Consider the following 25,710-nt stretch of genomic DNA (forward strand, 5'->3'; position numbering starts at 1 on the left):
CTGCCTTCCCACTCACTGTATACTCAGTGCTGAAGAAACGCTATGTATACGGTATCGGAACCGCTGACATTATCACAGAGTCTAGAGAAGACAATGCGATAGCTGGATTTACAGAGGGAGCAAGAGCTGCTGTCCTAGGAGACCCAGTCAGCTTGGCTGTGCAACCAGTAGGCTGAATTTCTCTTGCAACTGGGGGACTAATATACTAACCCCAAGTTAAAGGGGAATCATTTTATTATCACTTATTGGGGGCATAATGTGTGAAATAATTTAAATATAAACAAAGGAAAAAACTTATATAAATAAAAGCTGAAGCCAACACAAAGCTGTTGTTACTAGCCTTACCCCCGTGTAAAGAAAGAAAAAAAAAAAAAAAAAAAAAAAACCACACACAAATGTATGATATAGATCGTGTAAAGAAAGAAAAAAAAAAAAAGAAAAAAGACAGGACACAAATGTATGATATAGATATTTACGAAAATACATTTTTTTAAGGAGAGGTGAAAAAAAAAAAACTTTATGAAATGTACTTTAGTGGTCCTTTGTGGTAATAAAGTGAAAAAACAGACGAATATTTTCTTTATTTTACCATCAATAGTAGCCAAAAAAAAACGTATAAAAAGGACAAGAAAAATAAGAAAGATGCAAAAAAAATTTGAAAATTGGAATAAAAAAAGTTTTACAGTTCTTAAAACTGCATGTAGAGAAGAAAAAAAAAAAAAAAAAAAAAAAAATGTGCCTTGTCAGGAACAGGTGTAAATGGTCCGGTCTTGAAATGGCTAAAGACTACTTACTGTTTCTGTCTGCCAAAAAGTGTCAACAATGGGACATCTCTGATTACCGATGACGTTGTAGTACCACAGCCACGCTTCTGCATTTATGGGCTCTCCTACTGTACCGAGTATTTTTAAAGAATTTAAATTGTACCTGGAAGGAAATAAGAAAACATTAGGGGTGATAAGATCAATGATCAGAAAGTTTGGTAAGCTGCAAGAATTGTATTAAAGGGAATTTGTCAGCACAGGATGACTGTTCAAACGGTGCTTCATGTTGGGGTCAATCATTTAAATACATCTTAATTCCTGCTTGTTTTCCCTCTATCCACCCCCCCTCCTTAGTTTGAACAGTCATTCTGTGGTGACGGAGTCCCTTTAAGATCTATGGGCCGGACATAAACATCCCTGAGAATCTGCCAGGGATTATTGTAAATGACTGACAGTCTGCTCTCCTGATCTATATGTATCACACTGGTAACTCCTTTCATTTATAATAATCTCTGGAGGCAGATTCTCAGGGAGATCTATGTTCTGCCAATAGATCTTAACAGCTCGGTAACATTAATAAAAAAAGTGAATTTCTCTGGAATAAGACATCAGATCGCAGATATCAAAGCATCATTAGCTCCCTATGACCTGCATACCCATATAAATGGTTTCGGAGGGTTGATCCTACAACAGATTCCACTTAGACAGGGGTTTGCAACAAGTAAAAAAAAAAAAAAAAAAAATAAATAAATAAATAAATATGTATATGTATATATATGCCACCTGTTGAACAACACTTACTTTTGAATGACATCACATCCGTATTTCATCAGTAAACGTATGGCGGTGGGTGCAGTGTAAAACTGGTTCACCTTGTACTTCTCGATGATTTCCCAAAATCTCCCAACATGTGGATAGGTAGGAATGCCTTCAAACTACACAAAAAACAAAAAAAAAACAAACAACAACAACAACAACAACAACAACACACCCCGTAGAAAAAAAAAAAAAAAAAAAAAGTATAATGCTTTTTTCTGACACATGAAATACGACATTAATAATTTAATAATTAGTCTGTAGCCAAAATTACAATTACGCGAACATGAAATAAGCTCTTTACAGTTTTAGTATTTGTGAAATATGGCTAATAAGTAATTGGCAGAGATGGATCGTCACACTCTGGATTACAGTAATTGATAATTTTATGCAGGTGACATGTCTGTACTCTGGTGTTCACTGGGTCTTGTACAAGGGTTTAACTGGATATAAAAGTACAATATATCATCTCCTTCCACGGGCAGAGAACATCTACTGCAGGTAATGAGTTGAGAACACTTACCATTACACTCGTGGCCCCATTAGCTAATGGACCGTAGGTAATGTAAGAATGGCCTGTGATCCAACCAATGTCGGCTGTGCACCAATAAATGTCATCTTCGTGGTAATCAAACACGAACTTGAATGTTAGAGCTGTGTACAGTAAATATCCTGCAACTGTGTGCAAAACCCCCTGCAACACAAGGAGTCAATCATTACCATTACACATAGAACACATGAAAATTCACGATTGATGCATGTATATAGAGAAGTGAATTCAATTGTTGCTACCCTTCTGTTAAAGCAAAACCCACAATGGTCACGGAAATAACCTAAACCTAACAAAAGTGATGTTCAATTTAAACTTGCAGAATATCAATGAATGAAACCCAGACAAATCAGTGACCATTGTGGGGTTCTCTCACTTTAACAGAAGGGTAACAAGAATTCGCATCCAGCTTGACGCACCTCTCCAGCTCCACCAGTATATATGCCTCCAGATTTGTTCTTCTATGCCGGGCTACTCACCATGGACACCTGCTCTTCATAACCGTTTGTTGGACATGGTGCTCATGCACGAAGCCGGCAGACAGACGCGAGCCACACATGGCTACCGAGCCACAGGTAGACCCCCTGCTCTACAGTGTAGCGGCCATAATAGTTTACCATAGATGAAACGGTATCATTTTCACTTATTCTATGTATTACCTACTATTTGTCTAGGTGTTATGTAATGTTCTAGTTTGGATTTATAGGTTTTTTGAGCCCCTAATTAGAGTGTTGAGGACACAGTATACATACGTCTGTAGATATGAGAGCAGAAACAGTCAGATGGTGTGGACCGCTTTAGGTTTTTTACTATGTTATTCTATGCACGCTTTATCTCCTGCAGCACCTCCTTTATGACCAACATGGTGACTGATCTATAAATGTTTCCCAAGTTTGAGAATTAGGAAACATTTATAATATTAATGCCAATATTTATTTGGCAACTTCTAAAAAAAAAAAAGAAAAAAAAAAAAAAAAAATGTTTTATAGCAACATAAATGACTATTGGCTTCTGATTTATTGGTATAGAACAGCTTAATTTGTCTAGCAGTGGTGGAGAAAGAAAGCGATTAATAAACCATGAAGACTTATTTTTTCAATGAACAGTCATGTCCCTATAGGATTAAATCAGACAAGATCTTATATATCATTAGTTATAAAAGTGTGTTTATCAGTTTGTATCCCTAGGACATTTTTGCATATCGTATTGCATGTTAAATGTTTTTAATCTGTGTGCATTTCCTAAGTATTTGACCAACGTCAAAATGTGTTGGTTTGCAATGTTGAATATGTCTGTTTTAGGCTACTTTCACACTAGCGTCGTGTGACGTACGTCACCATGCGTTGGGGCGATGTACCGACGCACGTTGTGAAAGTTTTGCACAACGGGGGCAGCGGATGCAGTTTTTCAACGCATCCGCTGCCCCATTGTAATGTCCAGGGAGGAGGGGGCGGAGTTTCGGCCACGCATGCGCGGTCGAAAATGGCGGACACGACGCACAAAAAAAGTTACATGTAATGTTTTTGTGTGCGTCGCGGCCACCAAAACACGACGCATCCGTCGCACGATGGATGCGACGTGTGGCCATACGTCGCAATGCGTTGCCAATGCAAGTCTATGGAGAAAAAACGGATGCGTTTTCTCTCCAAAACGACGCATTGCGACGTACATCACACGACGCTAGTGTGAAAGTAGCCTTACATGACCATGTTCCTCTGGAATCCGAGTGCTGGACTTTGCCTTTTTTATAGCTATAGTATGTACATTTAACTTTTTTTTTTCTTTTTTAAATAACACAAACAGTATGCCTTCCAGGATATTGTATTGGATGAAAAACAAATGTCACCCTGCACTTGCTGGAATATTTATTCAGGGAGCGGCACGGCTGCACATGTCATAAAACAAAGAATGTTTAGAAGTTAAGAAATGTCACTGCATACGTGGATATGACTGACGTGACATTTTCTGGTAAGATTTCTTGCTCTAGTTTCCTGGTACTTGGTGGTCAGACTACAAGGTTTTGAAAAAAAATCAGACGATGACAAGTCAACACTCACATTAATAAGGAAACATATGGTGGATTAAATGACAGATCGGACAATTAAAGAGGAAATCACTAGGTCCAACGTGCTAAAAACGGTGGTGGTGTTAATATGTGATCTCTCTCTTGGTTGTTTGATGGAGTCCACAATGGCTGCTTCTAAAGAGACCAAAGCATCATATAGGAGGAAAAAAGGTTCTTTTTTTGTTTTGTTTTTTTACAATAACTCAGTGCTGGTGAAATTCAATGCTGCAAAGACTTCTCCAGTACTTACCTTTGGTTTTCCAGTGGAGCCACTTGTATACAGAATAAACAGAGGATCTTCTGAATCCATCCACTCCGGTTCGCACTCCTCCGCCGCCGCGGCCATCAGATCATCCAGCCACCTGTCAGTATCAGGATTCCAGGCCGTCTGCAGACAGGGACAATATATTCACCAGTGACCATGAACAGCTGCGAGACATAATGTACTGTGCGCTCGGGCCAAAAATAGAGAAAGTACAGGATTATTATTCTCCCCTGGAAGGCCTACATAATGGAGTGGCAGTAAACAAGACTGTGTGTGAAATGGTGCTCAAGACACAAGTATTATGGGATAAAAGAACAAAAGTTAAAGAAAAAAATGTAAATAGGGAAGAACAAGTGTATAGAAGCATAAAATGAGACAGCCGTTCTTCTAAGTTTGGGGCAAAAAATATGTAATTAAACAATAGTTATATGCGATTTACCTGAAGTTTGGATTTGTTTTGGTTGTTTAGTCTCCCACCAAGGTGTTTTACCACAATGCAATTCTCTACAGTGTGTGCCCTGTATAACAGAAAAAATACAATATATAAGCCAACACAAAACTCACCACAACAATGACGACAAGCATTAGAATTATTTTTTGTTTAACAACTAAACTTCGTAGTTGTGGTAATGTCTGTAAGGGATGCTGTATATTGTACTCGTAAGAGGTCAGTACACCATAGATCGCTGCTCCACCACACATATCAATGTCCATCTGCATTCAGTGAGGACAGGGCTGCCGGACACCTCTGGCATCAGCTTATCTTCCAGAGAACGGGAGAATGGGGCATATAAAATCACACTGCCCTATTGCCACCTTCCCCGAGCTCATGTATTAGAGCCAGGGCGCCTCCATACACATCAGGTGGTCAGCCAGTCTGAAGTTTAGGGCCTCATATCCACGTTAGATGGCTGCCAGACAATCATTTGGCCAGTAGCCATTTTAGCCACATCCCCATACACAGGGGCTCACTCTGCCGAACGCTCATGTGTTTGCTATGAGAAAGTCGCCGTCAGACATCTCCGACAGCAGCTTATGTCATGGATACCAAAAGGAAAGCAATTCCGAAGTCGTAAAATGTCTAATCTACATCTCCCCTGACAATCATCCTGGCTGGGACCCCCATTCACACTGGACGGGGAGCCGAATTGAGCCTGATCTAGTATTTTGTTTACGGCATCTGTTTCAAACTAATGAAAAATTGGTATCCTTTAATATGGATCCATTCATATTGACTTAAACCATGTAAGAAATGGATCCAGCAGCTTTTTTTGCAGCCAGATCAAAAACATTGCACACAGCTTTTTGTTTGGCTAAAAGCAAAAGTCAAGTCAAAGTGAATGGATCCATTTTAAAGTATCAGTTTTTCATCAGTTTGAAACTGATCCAATTTTTTGGTTTATTAGATATATCCACGGTAATTACTGAATAAGTGAACTCAACTTTACCTCCAAGAAAAAACATATAATATAAGGTTCGGTAAAATGTACATGTGACAAGAGAGTAGTCTGTGGTTATCCTCCAGGTGCAAGAGGGATTGAGACAATCCTAAGCTTTAGAAGGTTCGGTTTATACTAGAACTAGATTGGGCTCCATCAGGTTTTTGCTGAATAGATCTATGGCCAAAGTAGGTTCTTGGTTCCACAGGCATGGACACTGAAAAATAACTCCATTTGGGGAATTGCTATCGGTTTTATAGAGGACCTTTCATCAGATTTCATAATCCAATGTGCCTACATTATTTAATAGATCTGTAATGAACCCCGATAAACAGTGGATCAATAATTTTGTCTCCCCTGACTCTCCCATATGCAGGACGCTTGGCCTAGCAGGTAGCCACTGCCATATTCGTCTGGCAGCATATTTTCTGGAAAATAAAAGGATCCGCAATTAGAAATTTAATAGGCTGGGTCCCTCTCTCCCACAACATCATTTGTCGAGGGGAGAGTCAGGAGACCACCCCATTCACAATACACTTTCGGCAGATCGTTATTAATTAAATCTCTAAAGTCAGCCACACCTCATATTGAGGGCCGATCCTGCTGATATTTGTGGGCTCAGCCACCTTTAGTCACATTTGTTTGGGAGCCTTCAGAGCGCTTGAGACTGGTGTACTTAATGGAAAATCCACATCCTGGTGGCTTTATAGTACCGATAATAAATAATCATTTTATGAGTCTATAGTTGTTTTCATATTCAGTGGTAACATTTTAATTAAGGATTATATAGCCAACTTAACATGAATTTTCAAAGTAATTACACCTGTCTCATTAGGTCAAAGATTTATTTAAGACTGAATTATGAAATCTAGTGACAGATCCACACATTCCTTCTTATACCGGTGTGTAGTTTATTCACTGTAATATACAGTTGTGGCCAAAAGTATTGACACCCCTGCAATTCTGTCAGATAATACTCAGTTTCTTCCTGAAAATGATTGCAAACACAAATTCTTTGGTATTATCTTCATTTAATTTGTCTTAAATGAAAAAACACAAAAAGAATGGTCCTAAAGCCAAATTGGATATAATTCCACACCAAACATAAAAGAGGGTGGACAAAAGTATTGGCACTGTTCGAAAAAAGGAGATTTTTGTGTACTCACCGTAAAATCTCTCTTAGCTTTAATTGGGGGACACAGAACCGTGGGTGTTATGCTGCTGTCCACTAGGAGGCGACACTATGCATAATCTGAAAAAGATTAACTTTGGCTCCTCCTCTGCAGTATACACCCCTGGACGGCGTCAGCCTTCTCCAGTTTTGTGCAAAAGCATTAGGAGGAATATACCAGAAACATAACCATGCCTGTAAAAAAAGGCTACTATAAACAGGCTCAAACAACAATATGAGAACCCAACCGTAACAACGGCCCGCAAGGGCAACAGGGTGGGAGCTGTGTCCCCCAATTAAAGGCTAAGAGAGAGATTTTACGGTGAGTACACAAAAATCTCCTTTACTCTGTCGCCTTATTGGGGGACACAAAACCGTCGGACGTCCCAAAGCAGTCCTTGGGTGGGAAGCAGTGGACGAATATTGTGCTGACAGTCCTCTAGACTTGGGGTACTGCCGCCTGCAGGACCAGTCTACCCAGGCTCGCATCCGCTGAGGACTGGGTATGCACTCTGTAGTGTTTTGTAAATGTGTGCAGGCTAGTCCAAGTGGCTGCCTTACACACTTGATGTGCTGAGGCTTGATGCCGAATGGACCAAGAGGCCCCTACCGCCCGCGTAGTGTGCCCCGTGATACCGGCCGGAAGGGGAGAATTGTTGAGGCGGTAAGCCTCTTGAATGGTGGACTTGATCCACTTAGCAAGGGTGGCTTTGGAAGCCGGTAGGCCCTTGCGAACGCCTTCTGGAAGAAGGAAAAGTGAGTCAGACTTCCGGAAGGGAGCAGTCCTAGACACGTAAATACGCAATGCCCTGACAAGGTCAAGCGTATGCAGAGCCTTCTCTACCCTATGAACGGGAGCTGGGCAAAGAGACAGTAGTGATATTTCCTCATTGAGGTGGAAGCTGGACACGACCTTCGGAAGGAAGGATGGTACTGTACGGAGAACAACCTTGTCCTGGTGAAAAACCAGGAAGGGTTGTCTGCAGGAAAAGAGCTGAAAGTTCAGACGCCCTGCGTAGCGAGGTGATTGGCACCAGGAAAAACCACTTTGTGATAGAAAGCGGAGTGAGACCACCCTAAGGGGTTCAAAGGGAGGTGACTGTAGTGCTGTCAAGACCAGGTTGAGGTCCCACGTCTCCAACGGACGTTTGTAGGGGGGAACCAAATCGGGAAACCCCTTGGAGAAAAGTCTTCACTTGCGGCTTGTTAGCAATACGCCTCTGAAAGAGCACTGAGAGCGCTGACACCTGGCTCTTCAGCGAGCCCAGGGATAGCCCGGCGTCCAGGCCTGACTGAAGGAAACCGAGGACCTTTGGAAGAGAATAGGGAAGTGGAATCTGCCCACGAGAGTCGCACCATGTGAAGAAAATCTTCCAGGTACGATAGCAAATCCTGGCTGGAGTTGGCTTTCGAGCCCTGATCATGGTTTTAACAACGTCCGGTGAAAAACCTGCTTGGGTCAAAACCCAGGTCTCAATGGCCACGCCGTCAAATTGAGAGCCCCTGAGTTCTGGTGGAAGAACGGGCCTTGTGACAGGAGGTCGGGACGTGTGGGGAGACGCCAGGGGGCGTCTGCTGTGAGTTGCACGACGTCGGCGAACCATATACGCCTGGGCCAGTCTGGAGCGATCAGAATGGTGGGAACACCCTCTTGTTTGATCTTCCTCAGGACTCTGGAGATCAGGGAGAGGGGTGGAAAAATGTACAGAAGCTGGAACTGGGTCCAGTCCTGAACCAGGGCATCTGCCCCGAGCGACCGCGGATCGCACGTCCTGACCATGAAATTGGGAACCTTGGCATTGAGATGGGATGCCATCAGATCCACGTCCGGGGTCCCCCAACAATGACAGATCTGACAGAAGACTTCGGGATGGAGAGACCATTCCCCCGAGTCCATTCCTTGTTGGCTGAGATAGTCGGCTTCCCAGTTGTCCACACCCGGAATGTGGACCGCGGAGAGTACCGACCTTGCAGCCTCCGCGCATTGTAGGATACGCGTTACTTCGGTCATCGCCTGGATGCTGCGGGTGCCGCCTTGATGGTTCACGTATGCCACTGCCGTGGCATTGTCCGACTGTACTCCGATATGAGAGTCTGCCAGCAAGTGATGGAAGGCTTTCAACGCCAGGAAGATGGCCCGAATTTCCAGGATGTTGATGGGCATGGTCGATTCCCTTGGTGACCACCTGCCTTGCGCTCTGATGTAGGTGCACCGCGCCCCAACCCATAAGGCTTGCGTAGGTGGTCAAAACCTTCCATTGACCGGAGAAAAGGATTTTCCCCTTGCAAGCGAGGTTGGCTTGAGCCACCAGTGCAGGGACCTCCTGGTGTTTGCTGATAATCGGAACTCCCTGTCGAGGGAGAACAGATTCCTGTCCCAGGACTTGAGGATGGCCAGTTGAAGGGGTCTGAGGTGAAACTGGGCAAATGGTACCGCCTCCATTGCTGCTGCCATCCTGCCAAGTACTCATGGCATACCGGAGAGATCTGGGGGACTTGCGGAGGAGTGTGTGAACTCCCAGACAGAGAGCCAGTGCCTTGTCCCTGGGGAGGATCACCAGACCCTTGGAGGAGTCGAATAGCATCCCCAGGAAGGTCAGAGACTGACTCGGGGTAGTCGAGGACTTCTGTAAATTGACTAACCATCCCAGGCGCGTCAGAGTGTCGATCGTGATCGAGACGTTGACCTCGCAGTCCTTGAGGGTGGGGGCCTTGATGAGAAGGTCGTCTAGGTATGGAATGACTACTATGCCTCTGGAGTGCAGAATGTCCATGGTAGCTGCCATGACCTTTGTAAATGTTCTGGGAGCCGTGGCGAGACCGAACGGGAGGGCCACAAACTGGTAATGGTCTTGGTTGATTGCGAATCTGAGAAACCTCTGATGGGCGGGAGCAATCGGTATGTGCAGGTATGCATCCTGTATGTCTATGGAGGCAAGATATTCTCCTTTTTCCATAGACGCAACGATTGACCGGAGGGATTCCATGCGGAAGTGACGAACTCGAACATACTTGTTGAGTTGCTTGAGGTCTAGTATGGGTCGGACGCTGCCTCCCTTCTTGGGCACCACGAACAGGTTGGAGTAGAACCCTCGGAAGCGCTCTTCTGCTGGGACTGGCACTATGACTCCTGCTCGCAGGAGGGAAGAAACCGCTTGACGGAAGGCCTGAGCTTTGAGCGGGGATTTTGGAGGGACAAAGGGAAAAAACCTGTGCGGTGGGCTGGTAGTAAACTCGATTTTGTATCCTGAAGACACTATTTCCTTGACCCACTTGTCTTCTGTAATAGGCAGCCAGACCTGCTGAAAGAGTAGCAGTCGTCCGCCTACAAGTGGGGTGTCTTGCAGAGGGCATGAGTCAGGATGAGGGAAACGTCTGAGGTTTTCCTCCTTTAGGTTTTGCCTGGCTTGTCTTTGATTGCCAGTTTCTGTCCAGCCTCTGTGCCGCACGTGTGTTGTCCCTGCAGGGGGAACGATTACGGTTTTGTGCTGGGCGTGAGACGGACCAGCCTGAAGAATTCCGAAAGGATCGGAAACGAGATTGATTACGCCTTTTAAACGTGCGTTTTGGTCTTAGTTGGGGAAAGTACTTTTGCCCCCGGTAGCATTGGATATCATTGTATCCAGCTTTCCACCGAAAAGACGGCCACTGAAGTACAGATTTGTTAGGGACTTTTTTGAGGCCGCATCCGCTTTCCATTCTCTTAGCCAGAGAATACGCCGGATTGTGATGGCGTTTGAGGCTATTCCCGCTATTCCTCTTGCTGAGTCCAACGCTGCATGAACTATGTAATCTGCCACCACTGCAATTTGCACCGCCTGGTCCGCCAGCTGAGGATTTGAGGCTTGAAGGCCCTTTTGCAATAGATCAGCCCAAGCCATGATGGCCTTGGCTGCCCAAACTGAAGTGACATCACTTTTAATATGATTGAACTAATCAAACCAAGGGCTAGGGGAGGTAATCTGGACAATTTAATTCTGAGACGGGAGTGTGAATGGATGTTCAGACTGCAATCGGTCTTCCCTAATGGGATGAATGAATGCATCTCATATGCCTGTTTTTTATGATCTTTTGATTCTCTGGTTGGTTGAACTTGCCCTTTTTCTGTTATAGGGGGTTATGATAAGGGGCTCTATATGTCTGGCATATTGGATGATGCCTGTATGGCATGGACCACATTGTATGGTTGATTTGATTTATCGCATAGCAATATGCACATATTTTTATTTTTCTATATTCTTTGAATTTCTGATGTGCAGCATTATGCCGAATATGAGGACATTGGTACTACTAGATTTATTGGGGTCATCCTTACTGTGATAAATCTGACTCCTGGGACATTGTATTGCGGGCAGACTCTTTATTTTCTGGCGATCTCATGTGATGCGCTCTGTCTGTTTCTATGGTTACATCATTGAGCAGGGAGAAAACATGTGATCGGAAGGTCCGGCCCCATTGGTGATGCGTCCATTGCTGGTTACTATGGGCGTGTCCGGGAGCAAAGGGGAAACATGTGACCGGAAGTTCCGGCGCCATTTTTGATTCCCCTCCGCCCTGCCCGTACAGGATGGTTCCGGAGGCTACAGCCCGCTGAGGGGGTTGCGCGACCGGAAGTATGGGCGCCATATTGGATACGCCCCACGGTGGAACGCACGCTAATGACCCCCCTTCCGCTTTGAATTTCGAATGCAGCGGCGGGCTCTCAGGTATATGACATTTTTTGCTGCACACCTGGCTCTCAGTTATTTGCATCTTCACACCGATTGGACTGCCGGATAGTGGGTGGTATGCAATACAATCACACCGGTTATTTAAATCCGGTTTCCTAGACTTCTGGTGCCATTATTATTGAAGGTATCAGGCATGAAGCAGCAACAATATCTTTGATAGGACTATTCCTCCTGATGAACCGCTACGGCAGGGAAACGCGTTGAGGGTCCCCCATGAGACATGATAAGTGACCTTTTATTAATTGCTGATTGTATCTGAGGATGTTTATCTCTCCAAGCGAGAATAGCTGCTATCTTTGTGGGTCACATGATATGGTAAATGTTTTTATTGCTGTATTATCTGTTTGGTCTGCATAAGTCCTAGGGCATTCTGATCTTTTCATTACTGTTCTATCTTGGAAATTGTTTTCCCCTCTGTGATACTAGGGATCACTAGGGAAGTGAGGGATAGTCCTCGTTGAGTGGGGGCGCCAATATCGTACTATTAGGGTGCCAACCTCCACGGATAGGAAGGTATCAGTTAGGCCTTAATGTAGGGCTATGCAGCACCTTATACTAGGTCTATTTTTTGACATTTTTTCAACGTCACTGGGAAGGTGTGTTTTATGATCATTAATAAAATTGTGTTTTAAGGGGATTTTTATGTACACTAAGTTTTTTCCAATCTCCATGAATTAGTGATTTTTTCTGCCCAAACTGAAGCAAATGCGGAAGCCAAAGAGGCACCTGCCGCTTCAAAGATTGAACAAGCCATGCGTTCGACTTGTCTGTCTGCTGTGTCCTTGAGGGTTGAACTGTCCGGCAGCGAGAGAAGCGTTTGTGCTGCCAGCCTAGAGACTGGAGGGTCCACTTCAGGCGAATCTGTCCAATCCTTGGTGTCTCTGTGGAAAGGGGTAATTTGCTTCCAAATACTTGCGATTGGCAAATTTTTTCTCAGGCTGCAAAAAAAATGCTTAGAAAGGATTTTTTGAAATTCCGGGTGATTAGGGAAGACCTTCGATGGTTTCTGAACACTTTCAAAGGAAATCTTGTGTTCTGGTGCTTCCGGGGTCGGATCTGAAATGTCCAGCACCCAAAGGATGGAAGAGACGATATCCTCAACTATTGCAGTATTGCAAGGGGGACAAGAGACGAGATAATTCTCTGTTTCGTTGTCTGGTTTAGAGTCACATATGCCTTCCGAGTCTGTGGTCGGAAATCGTTGCGGAGATCCGCATTGTCTGTCTCTGTCAGGGGACGGACTATGTGACCTGGAGCCACTGTGTCTCTCCCTGGAGGGGGACGACCGAGTGCTATGTGAGGACGCAGATGAATGCGACCTGTGGGTCCGCTTACGTCTGAGACTGTCGGAAGTGGCATGTCCCCGAGATGGGCTGTCCCTTTGCTGGGTAACGTTCATAGCCGAGACATGACCCTGCAAAGCCTGCAGTAGTGTAGAGGTCAGGCTATGTATGGACTGTGTTATAGACTGCAACATCTGAGTAGCCCATTCCGGTATGGAAGAAGACGCAGAAGCGTTGGTTCTGACCCAGTGTTGTGGACACAGTCCCGGCAGTGTGGGTCCGTGCTGCCCCTGGGGAGTGTCTTGCAGGCTGTGCAGAATGCATAAAAGCAGTCTTGCCTGGTTTTCTTCCTTGAGCCCGGCATCATGCACAGAGGCTGGCTAGCAGGGGTCCTACAGGGGCTATGCAAAGGGGAGAACTTATAGGTAATATGAATGCACAGCTGAGTAAAGAGAACCCAGCTGTGATCTTACCCCACCAGTGTGCCCCTAAGTCCAGCGCCGACAAATCACAGTCCTGTGCCCCCCGAAGACTGCTGTATGGCTGTCAGCTATGTTTCCTGCTGCAGCAAGATGGCCACCGGGATTCTGAGGTGGAGGGGGAAGGGGGCGGAGAGCTGAAAAGGGCACGCTGAGCTATGTAAAAGCGCGCCCTTCCTGCCTCGATCCGCCCCTTCTATGACACTGCAGAGTGTCATTTTCGTCATCCGGGGGGCGGGAATAGGGCGGCGACTTCGGCTAGGCCGAAGCCGCGGCCTAAATTTGATACCTCATGCCCAGAAGGGCTCCAGGACGGCGCGGTTGTCCGGGGGGGGGGGGGTCGGATTCAAACCAGACCCCCCCCGGATTTAACGGCAGGCTAGCGGTGGGGTTATGAGCGTGAACTAGGCCCTGTGGGGGGTCCCTTTGAGGCGCTATGCAGCTGGTGCTGCCACAGAGACAGGGGCGCAGGGAGCCCTGTCTCTGACAAGTGCCATGCCTGCCTGCACCTCCCCCGGTCCCAACAGGAGCCCGCAGCTGGGCTGGGGTCCCTGGACTTGTCAGTGGCCGAATGGTGCCTGATACAGGCCCTACCTGCGGTGTCTCAACCTAATGCCCCCAGAGGGGGATTAGGGAGGGTGCTGCTGTCACCGTCAGGGGGCTTCATCCTATCCTCGACCTCAACCCAGAGCCCAAGGAACTGGGGAAGGAGGGGGGGGGGGGGGGGTCTCGACTTTGAGCCAGAACTGGGGAAGGAGGGGGGGGGGGGGGGTCTCGACTTCGAGCCAGTACCCGAGGGACTGGGGAAGGAGCGACATGGGGAATAGCCGTCTCGACCTCAACCGGGTACCCCTTAATAGGGGACCGAGGAGGGAGCCATGCCGGGAGTCTCGCTGGGGACCCGCTTTTCTTCATCTGTAATCCGTTGAAAAAAAAAAAATCAAGGAAAAAAACGGAGTAAAAAAATCTTAGGTGTGCCTCCTTGCGACACTAAGCAAAACTGGAGAAGGCTGACGCCGTCCAGGGGTGTATACTGCAGAGGAGGAGCCAAGGTTAATCTTTTTCAGATTATGCATAGTGTCGCCTCCTAGTGGACAGCAGCATAACACCCACGGTTCTGTGTCCCCCAATAAGGCGACAGAGTAATCATGTGATGCTTCTCTAATTTGTGTAATTAACAGCACCTATAACTTACCTGTGGCACCTAACAGGTGTTGGCAATAACTAAATCACACTTGCAGCCAGTTGACATGGATTAAAGTTGACTCAATCTCTGTCCTGTGTCCTTGTGTGTACCACATTGAGCATGGAGAAAAGAAAGAAGACCAAAGAACTGTCTGAGGACTTGAGAAACCAAAATGTGAGGAAGCATGAGCAATCTCAAGGCTACAAGTCCATCTCCAAAGACCTGAATGTTCCTGTGTCTACCGTGCGCAGTGTCATCAAGAAGTTTAAAGCCCATGGCACTGTGGCTAACCTCCCTAGATGTGGACGGAAAAGAAAAATTGACAAGAGATTTCTACTCATGATTGTGCGGATGTTGGATAAAGAACCTCCACTAACATCCAAACAAGTTCAAGCTGCCCTGCAGTCCGAGGGTACAACAGTGTCAACCCGTACTATCTGTCAGCGTCTGAATGAAAAGGGACTGGATGGTAGGAGACCCAGGAAGACCCCACTTCTTACCCCGAGACATAAAAAAGCCAGGCTGGAGTTTGCAAAAACTTACCTGAAAAGCCTAAAATGTTTTGGAAGAATGTTCTCATGATGTTGTCAGATGAGACAAAAGTAGAGCTTTTTGGGCAAAGGCTTCAACATAGAGTTTACAGGAGAAAAAAAAAAAAGAGGCATTCAAAGAAAAGAACACGGTCCCTACAGTCAAACATGGCGGAGGTTCCCTGATGTTTTGGGGTTGCTTTGCTGCCTCTGGCACTGGACTGCTTGACCGTGTGCATGGCATTATGAAGTCAGAAGACTACCAACAAATTTTGCAGCATAATGTAGGGCCCAGTGTGAGAAAGCTGGGTCTCCCTCAGAAGTCATGGGTCTTCCAGCAGGACAATGACCCAAAACACACTTCAAAAAGCACTAGAAAATGGTTTGAGAGAAAGTACTGGAGACTTCTAAGGTGGCTAGCAATGAGTCCAGACCTGAATCCCATAGAACACCTGTGGAGAGATCTAAAAATGGCAGTTTGGAGAAGGCACCCTTCAAATATCAGGGACCTGGAGCACTTTGCCAAAGAATGGTCTAAAAATCCAGCAGAGCATTGTAAGAAACTCATTGATGGTTACCGGAAGCGGTTGGTCGCAGTTATTTTGGCTAAAGGTTGTGCAACCAAGTATTCGGCTGAGGGTGCCAATACTTTTGTCTGGCCCATTTTTAGAGTTTTGTGTGAAATGAGCAATGTTTTGCTTTTTGCTTCATTCTCTTTTGTGTTTTTTCATTTAAGACAAATTAAATGAAGATAATACGAAAGAATTTGTGTTTGCAATCATTTTCAGGAAGAAACTGAGTATTATCTGACAGAATTGCAGGGGTGTCAATACTTTTTGCCACAACTGTATCCTATAGAAATTACAACAGGAAAAGGATTTAGAAAGTCATACTTTTCCTTGCATTTTTGGATAGCCTCATCTGCAATATGCTTCAAGTTGATGATTTTTTCTCCTCTGAATACCCCATCTGAAAAAGAAGCATTTATTTTTTCCATGATTGATGGCCACACAAATTTTGGATCAATAAATAAGCGCACATTACACATGGTAGATTTTCTGTAGATATTTCTGCAGTGGTCACTTACTTTTCAATTTGGATTCTAAAAATTGTGTATAATTCCAGGAATAACCACAATCATATATGAGACAAGAGCTCTCCAAACAGTGGCCACATGAGAAGGTGCCGAGATCATTAGATTTTCCATACCTGCAGTGATCAGGACAGTGCACTGGGAGTCCAAGATCCTTTCACAAAGGGAATCAGAGGAAAAGCCTGCAAACTAAATAAGCATGTTCTTGATTTATACCTTATTATTGTAAGATTCCAAAATGCATCTTGTGGGCAACATGCATAAAATTAACAAAACATTCATGTTGGACCATCGGTACATGCAGAGGAGGGGGTGGTGGCACAGTGATCGATCTAACCCCCATAAGTCATATTTGCAATATGTTCATTCCTACAGCATGAAAGATGGACAAGACGCATCTCTTCACCTACTTAAAAATCGGGAAAAACACATAAGAAGAGACTAAAGCCGGCCAGACACTTCCAACAGCCGATGGCCATCAGGTGATCGCCCAACTCCCCCATACACATTAATGTGCGGCTCGGCCAAATCTTTGTGTTTGAAAGAGACCGGACGGAGCTGCTGATAGACCACAGCATATCTGCCAAATAAAAAAAAAAAAAAGGATTGGGCCACATCATCTGTTCGGAGACGCCCCAAACATTAGATTGATTGATGTCCTATCCCAAAGCCAAGTAATGTAATGTGTATAGGGGCACCATGGCTGTAACCAAGGCTATATCAGTGGATATAGTACAAAAACTATGAAGGCTTGTTCCAGCTCCTGGATGAAGGATAGAGAGATTTTTTTCATTATTGAAATATTCTTAAAACATAGCAACAAGATGTCAGGGGAGGAGGAAGGCAAAAGTGAAGCGTTTCGAACGCCATCTGGCGTTCTTACGTTGGGTAGAGTTCAAAATGCAACGCTTTTGCCTTCCTCCTTAAAGTCACGTCTTGTTGCCATGTTAAGCGTATTTCAATAAAGAAAAAAAAAAAAATCTTTTTATTCCTTCACCCAGGAGCTGGAGCAAGCATTCATTCTTTATGTCTTATAACCAGTGCCACCATGCCGCAGTAGGGACATTTACAGGCTCCGAGACCAATTTTCAAAGAAGAACCTACCACTATAGAGTGAACTGCGCCAATTCTTGCACATGCCAACATGGAATATACCAGCTCTGGGATCATTGGCAAATAAATGGCCACCCTGTCTCCTTTCTTCACTCCTTAAAAACAAAAACAAGACAGAGTGAAATAAGAATCGAGGTAACCCTACAACCAGCTTTTACTAAAACACAGATATTTATTGGGTGTAAGTCTCCTGCACACAGTAATACGAGTCTATGAAGTATTGTGCGCTAGGACGAGACCTGAATAGGTTTTTGCTCAGAATATTAGTTACCAGTGATGGACCCCATCTACCATGCTGTCTGTATCTGAAAACACAATGCCATCAATGTAATTCCTGAACACTCACTATACAGCAGACATGAACGTTATCACCAACTTGGATTTCCTCAATAATACTAAGGAAAGCAATGATAACAAATGCATCCACTACTTATACCCCGTGAATTGTACATTATCTCAGCGAAACTTACTGACACGGAAAAAAAAAAAAAAAAAAACTGTTTTTTTTATCTTTATTACGGGCAATTGTAAAATATGGCCTATTACTTCACTTTGTCAGAAGACACCTGAACGCAATCTTCAGCTTATCGACCTAGGAGCGGTTCCTGTGCTCCGTGTACGTCCTCACCTCTGTATCAAACAGGAGCCGTGGGTTCAGTCAATAAAGAGATGGCAGATCCACGTTAACTCATTTTGTGATGGTTCATAATGGATCCCTTTGACTTGGGTTAGGTCTGTCAGATCAACCATGCTATTCTGACCAATAGGCGCAAAGAAAAATCAACAAAGATAGCGCCACAGGAAATACTTACGGGAGTTGGTCCCTTTACTTTACCAGGTGTGTTGCGACATGATTTTGTGGCACTTACTATGATATAGCTATGACAGGTTCTCCTCCTGCTCTTCTTAGTGCAGGTTTCCTCACAGACTGCACAGCTCTCCAGTCCATACAGTGGCTACTGGTGGAGGAGAAGGTGACCTCACAGGGGAAAAGTGCTTTTCTACTGGAAGAACTGATGGGCAGGTCTGGTCACTTCTCCTCCACCGGCAGCCATTGTATGGACTGGAGACCTGCGCAGTCTGAGGAAAGCTGCATGAACCAGAGCAGGAGGAGAACCGGTCATAGCTATATAGTAGCAAGTTCCACAAAATCATGTCCCAACGCATCTGATAGAACAATGATAAGGACCCCGATTCAAAGATTTGTCACAAGAAAATTGGGGTAAAAAGCTTAGAAAAGTTGCAAAAATTTTGCAACTTTAGTCATTTTCTCCCTCCTTCACCAAAATAGGCATAGCTGAAGCAAGACATGGGTGTGCAGGGCTGTGAAGTTGGTATAAAATGGACCGACTGATTCCTAAAATATATAATACATTGGGTCCACTAATTCAATGCATGATGTGCTGAATAACTTTTCCTAAGAACATGGAAAAGTTGTGAAATGTCCTATAGATGTCTATTCTGATCCTGATCTAAGGATCTCAGCTTTTAGCCAAGACTAATCTGTGCTGCACTTTATGTACTTGCTCAGCAGTGACGCTCCTCTATCAGAGGAAAAAAAAAGCACTGGGAAGAAACGCCTACATGCCTGCACTCATCTCAGATCTTTTGGCTGAAATGATCTATAGCCCTAATCGCATTAATTTAAGGGGAAAAAAAAAAAAAAGGCTCTAAAGTTGGACCACCCCTTTAAAAGCGTTATTCCCATCTACCCATAGGATAGGTGATAACCTTCTGTGGAGTGCCCCGTTTGAGCAGTGTGACTGTCACACCAGCGCAGAACTACTCCGCAAAATGTCTGGGAGACAGATTGCTGTTCGGTGCACTCATCTGGTCTTCGGTAGTCACATAAGAGTGAATGGAGCGCCACTGCAGATGATTGACCTCTAAGAGCCCCGGTTCTTGGGATTGGTGGGTGTCCAAGCACTAATCAGACCCCTAGCAATAGAGAAGTTATCCCTCATCAAAAGGATAGGGGATAACTTCTAAATATAGGCCAGAAATGAGCGCCCCACACCCTCACTCATAACATAAACCTGCACATTTTAGCACAGATCACATAATCCACCGTCTGCAATGATATTCTGAATATTTGCCCTAGATGTCAGATCAGCCGATACAGGACTAAAACAAGTCGTTCCTACAATAGGCCGCATTTCTGGGCATAATGAGCAGAAAATGACTAACTGGATATGGTTATAAAATGAGTAAACCATTGACAGAGAAGACAAATTTAATATCCATGTCCAAGTCTGTAAATGTATCACTTGTTTTATATGTTCTGTTCAGGTTACGTAATGCTTCTAATGTTAGGACATCAACAGAAATATTCATTTATGGGACGGAATTCCTTAATACTCATTTGACACCCTAGTTTCACAGGGCAGCAGTGTCGCTGCAACGGCCACGTAAAATACTCAGCTCTTGGTCACCATCGGTGATCCTGAGAAGGAAGGATTTTGCACTCTGCCTTGCAGGGAACTGCAGCCTCATTAAAGTGAATGATTCCATGCTTCCCTTGCCCAGTGGCTACAGGGACCTCAATGTATTCGGTAACTTGCATTGCAACCACTTCTGATAAATGGTGGGAGTGCCAGGAATAAAAATCCCACAGATTAGGAAGCGATGACGTAGCTTTATGTAAAGTGCTGCGGAATATGTTGGCGCTATATAAAGATTATTATTATTTATATCTAAAAGCTGTTTAACTGTGGTCATAGATGTACAACATTACAGAATCAGGCAAGACTCCAAAGAATCACACCTAATGCTTTTGGGGGGTTTTTATCCACAGGATAGGTGGAACATGTATGAAATCAGGAGGGCACCGATTGTCGAGACCCTCACCCATCCAGAGCAGGCCGCTAACCCATCCAGGGGTCTCAAAGCATGTGGGAATGCTCAGTAACTTCCAGATATAACTCTCCCATCAGCGCCAAAGACATACAAGGAACTGCAGTCACGCATGTGCCCCACCTCTGCATTGATACAGGGAATTCTTCGCCCCCCATTTTTGAGCTTAGTAGGGGGTCTCAAAAGCCAGCCACCAGCAATCCTACGTTTATATACATTATAATTAACATGGTATAAACTGTAATAAAACCAACCATGTTCAGCAACTAGTTGTACAGTTGTATTACCAGTGCAGCCATCTTACGCGCTATTTACCTAAATTCCTCAAGACATTTGCCGACTTGCACACCTGTTTGAGTAATTCGGCGTAAGAAATGACTGAAGACTCCGAGGGAGCATTGCCTTCCCTAAAATACAAAATGAAGAGTATGTCAGTTTTATTCCCATAGCTTTATGAGAATATTTGATACCCCCTTCTTCATGTATGGTGGAGAGAACTCTCAGGTACAACCTTCTCTGACTGAAGCATTCTTATAAGGGTAAGTTCACACTAGGCATTTTTTTTCTGCACCAAAACCTGATCGCTTGGCAGGAAAAACTGCAGAAAAAAAAGTTTTCCTTGTGTGTTTTTTTTTTTTTGCGACGGTATTGGCATGCTAGATTTGTCTCTTGCGCAAGCTGATAAACAGCAAAACCTGATACCTGCGTTTTTGGTGCTTTTTTTCCCCACTACCCATTCAAGTCAATGGATAAAAAAAAAGCTGAAAAATGTGACATGCTCATGTCCTAAAAACCATGCAAAGCACAATTTACTGGTGACAAAAAAAAAAACAAAAAAAAAACACACACAAAATGGAAAAAAAACTGACCATTTTTAACCTAGTTACAGGCCCTCTTTGACCTGCCACCCTGAAAACAAAGTTGATAACGAATAATTCCCGTTTATATGGACAGAAAACGTTCAGCTCTACTCAGTATAGAGATCAATATATGTGTGAGTGATATATACAAGACGCCACTAATACACAGCGTTAGAGACCAGATTGTCATCAGGCAATTGAGCAGTTAACGGGACGCAGATCCTTTTGGAGTGTGTACACTAGTCATACCCGAGCCCTGCCCTCGTGGAACCAGATATTACAGAAATGACCAGGTAAAAAAAACAAGTCAGTGGAAATATTACACCTGTCACTAGAACAATATTTGCTGCAAAGTAATTATTCACTTCAAAACATGCCAATAATTGGAAGAAGAAAAGTTGAAAATAAAATTCATGAAATTGAAATCTATACATCATGGAACAGCACTAGTCACCATAAGGCTGTGTGCACACACAGCGTTTTTTTAGTTTTTTTTTATTGGATTTGCCAATATAAGCTTCCCATTCATTTTGCACTTTTTGTGCATATTGATGTTTTTTTACCACAAAAACACCGCTTCGCGGTAAAAACCGCAGCATGCTCATTCATTTAGCGGATTTTTCCGCATTTCTGGCCATTTCTATAGGTCTGGAACCACGCGGAAAAAAACAGCGCAGTTTCTGGGAAGGGAGTCCGGTTTTTAAGCAGAAATTTTCTGCTACGTGTGCACATAGCCTTACACGGTTTCCTCACTGCGTTAAGTGCGTGATGGCTCAGTGGTTTGCAATGTACAAATCAGAAAAATATCATCTTTACCTGCATATATATCCTTCTATACATAGCTGGTGAAATAAGCATTTAAAAAGCAATCCTGCCACTTAGTGAAAAACAGAAAAGTAATATAAGGAACTAAACTTTCAGTTCTTAGAAGGAGCCCATGGAGCTTCAGAAGTGTGTGTGTGGAAGAATGGGCCAAAGTCACACCTGAGCAATGTATGTGACTAGTTTCTCCATACCGGAGGTGTCATGAAGCGGTCAGCACCAACAAAGGCTTTTGTATGACGTATTAAAGAAATTCCAGTATACTTTTTCCCGGTGTCATTTTTCATTATTACACATAACTTAATTTATGGACATTTATGGCTTGATTTCTTTGCCTGTGTGGATTGAACGGGTTGCTACCGTCATCTGGTGAGAATTTCATGTCAATAACACCTTTATAAATATATTTACTTAGAAAACTGGTGACGTGTTCAATACTTATTTCACCAGCTGTAGATACACATATACTGAAGATCGGCTCAACAGAAAGTCTCCGGAGAACCTCTTTAGCGTGGGAGGAGAGCAAGTAAACCCCCACTGAACACAATTTTGGCACATCTCTATGAAATGTCAAATGTTTGGGTTTTTTTTTTTTAAAGCACACATACTGTACACTTTAAACCAAGAACTGGCTATAGATTATTTTTAAAGAAATTCTGACGTGTCATATTCAAGCAAGTTTATATTAAGCCCCATAGAAAACGTGTTCATAGGAATGCTTAATCATCAGTTCAGCGATTATGCTTTTCATTGGGCACGATGATTTTTAAGCAAGCTTAAAAATTGGTGTAGTCAGCAGCGCATCGCTCCACGGAAACAGGACATGTGCTGCCATGCACACAGAGACAGCATATCGGCCATTGTTCTTTGTATAGAACATTTGTAGGCCATTAAATGACCACTGATAGGCTGGTGTGTAGCCTTCGGGGGTCTTTTAGCAGCTGGGTTCAGCACATCCGGAGACGGGATTTTGAGCTCATCAATAAGGGTGAGATAACAAGTTTGACTTGATCTAAAATTATTATCTTACAATTTATTAGCATTGACCTTAATAGCACAAAGCTCTTCCTTTTTTCTGCCGTCACTGTTCTATATAAAGATAAGAACTCTGCTAAATAACGTCTGATGAACATCATAAATGTGTCGCTCTCAGCCAACGCCGATAATATGCCATCCCATTTATGACAAATATGTGTCTCTGGGAATGGACTGTATATGGTGTAGTTAGCACCAAGTACTGATCCCAATGTCCTTGACGGAAGGCCACCATTCAGCCTTAGTTTGGGTTTATATTAAAGTAGATTGAAAAAGGTTTTGTACATGTAAGTAATAAGGAATAAAAATGTGTTCATTTAGAGTTCTGAAAGTTGTAAAAGTAATTTCACAGAAAAAAAAAAAAAAAAGTATTCAATTTAACATAAAATGTATCATATCCCTATACCCACAAAAAAACTTTTTCAGGCAGACTCTGTTCCGAAAACGACAAAAAAAAAAAAAAAAAAAAAAGGGAATTAAATGTTCAAAAGAATGAACACATGCATTTCTATGTAAAAACGACTTGCTGATCAGGTCGGCGAGATGAGGCTTCTACTTATTGGAAAAGACGGCTAATGATTCTAGGGATAAGTCTACAGGAGACCTTCACCTGGACTACATGGGCCAGAAGCAGCATCAATATAAGGTCTTGGATTTTAATCTGAATTCTACTTTCAACCTGAAATAAGTAACACCAATAGAGTGTGGTGCCAGCCCATTCCTGCTCCCACCATAGAAGTCACACAACTGCTCATCTGACCTGAACGGGCACGGTTATGGTGGAGATATACAATAGGGTTAGCTTAGAACCAACACTCCCAGCAACGAGATGCCAGTTAATTCTCCATAGAACATTATGCGCACTAACTGTTTCTAAGAGAACTCACACCAGAATGTCGATTTCTGCCTCCAGCTCCATAGAATTTTAAAAGCACTGAGTGTCAATTATCTCAGTGGTGGGAATCTCTCACTTCACCGAGTACAGATTTTACCTAGCAACTGGGAATGAAAAAGCAGTCTACAAGGTGAAAGAAGGCGATGTTTTACATAGTTGGTTATTGTCATATGTATTATTGGTTTATTAAATAAAATTAATCATCAATGTAGAACTCCCCATATTCAGGGGAAGCTGAACGATGAGTGTTCCCTGTGCGTCGCTATCCATACTTATACAGGTCATTCGGATCCATCAGTACGTCCTTTAAAGTAATTCAATATCTAGTCTGCTTACCGCAACAAGGCACTAAGAATATCACTTAGTGGTGACACACAGGCTCAGATCCTTTGTAATGAGGACAGAATGTAGTCCTCCGCTATTCAATAACATGATGCAATGATGACTGGCCCAAAACTGAGATGATGTCACAATCTGGGTCATCTCCAAAATAACCTTGAAGGCTTAGGTGAGACACCTGGTATTGGGTAATAGCAGCTCTAGCACCGGAGCATTTTGATAAAGAGAAACACGTCAACCACCACGAAGTTGCCGGAGGTAATTTAGAGATGTCATCAATGTTAATTGTGAGGATCACAATGTCAACCAGGCTATTGAATGCTGCTACTAACAACGATCAAAGGCAATAGGTGCACCATGGGAAATTCATGAATTAAAGGGTCATTCTCCTCTCAGCCTTTCATGGCAGAGATACAAAAACCCCTAAGACCACCTGGCCACAAGCGGTGGGGGATACGGGAACAGCTGAGTTCTCCACTTGAAATGAATGGGAGATCTGGAAATAGGAAGCCAAGTAGCTACAGCTCCACTACTGACGGAACGCCAGAATTGCTGAAACATAGTCGCTCGCACTGCTTCTGTAACCACCATTCACTTCTATGGGAACATCAATATCTGTTATTTCTCTGTGAGGGGTATTTCCAGTGTATAATTTCGACATATTTCTAGGATATAGCATTATGCTCAATGGTGGTCTCAGGGAGAGGGGCGGTAACATCTCTTGTAAGTGATAGATCTTTTGCTTGGGATTTGGATGTTTTGCCCCCACCAGCTCGCCCCCGGGTATATTTCGCCCCCGCACATTTGATAAAGAGGTTCTGTAGAAGCTGGTTAACCACCACTTTAGTTCAGCAAAGCCAATATCTCAGTTCTGCAGAGATGGTTGGTGGGATTAACCCTATAGTCAGTCAACAGTCCCTGGGACGAACTGCTGGGGGCGAAACTTCCTATAACCCTTTTGCTTTCTACTGTAAAAAGACACAGAACTGGAAGCAGGAGACCGAAATAGGCCAAGCAGCCAGTGTGAGAACTGAAAAAGATTAGAGGTTTTTTTTTGTTTTGTTTTTTTTTTTAATACAGATCAATAAGTGGGGGGGATGCCAAATATGTACAAAAAAAAACAATTTTGCACAAATACCTGATCAATAAATCATGTTTTTATTAACTACTTTAAAAGGGAATGAATCAGTGACATAGAAAATGGTTTCCATGCCATTCAATTGGAAACTAAATGAAATCTGTCGGCAGTTTTTTTTCCCTCTGTAATCTGAGAGGAGCATGATGTAGGGGCTTAAACCCTGCATCCAGCGATGTGCCACTTGCTGGTCTGCATTCCATCATTTTGATAAAATCACAGCATTCTGAGCACTGCTATAACCCCGCCCACAACGATTGTAAACTGACTAGTGTACACAAAAATCT

General features: G+C 43.7%; 1 protein-coding gene across 2 annotated transcripts in view; it reads right to left on the reverse strand.

Annotated features, from left to right (window-relative positions):
* The window catches only part of LOC141053838 (acetyl-coenzyme A synthetase, cytoplasmic-like), a 53,803-nt gene that overhangs the window by 24,869 nt on the left and 3,224 nt on the right, over positions 1 to 25,710 (reverse strand). Inside the window, exons 3-11 of one of the 2 annotated variants that reach the window (XM_073550948.1) lie at positions 20,653 to 20,744; positions 17,476 to 17,579; positions 16,488 to 16,560; positions 16,172 to 16,247; positions 4,900 to 4,978; positions 4,446 to 4,583; positions 2,104 to 2,274; positions 1,566 to 1,699; positions 795 to 927 (exon numbers count right to left, since the gene is read on the reverse strand). In XM_073550948.1, coding sequence (XP_073407049.1) covers positions 795 to 927; positions 1,566 to 1,699; positions 2,104 to 2,274; positions 4,446 to 4,583; positions 4,900 to 4,978; positions 16,172 to 16,247; positions 16,488 to 16,560; positions 17,476 to 17,579; positions 20,653 to 20,744 — 1,000 coding nt within the window. The remainder of the gene's footprint in view (positions 1 to 794; positions 928 to 1,565; positions 1,700 to 2,103; positions 2,275 to 4,445; positions 4,584 to 4,899; positions 4,979 to 16,171; positions 16,248 to 16,487; positions 16,561 to 17,475; positions 17,580 to 20,652; positions 20,745 to 25,710) is intronic. The other variant, XM_073550949.1, reaches the window with a different exon arrangement.

This window comes from Dendrobates tinctorius, unplaced genomic scaffold (genome assembly GCF_039654945.1).
Source record: "Dendrobates tinctorius isolate UK_male_01 unplaced genomic scaffold, ASM3965494v1 ptg000171l, whole genome shotgun sequence".
NCBI classification, from domain to species: Eukaryota; Metazoa; Chordata; class Amphibia; order Anura; family Dendrobatidae; genus Dendrobates; species Dendrobates tinctorius.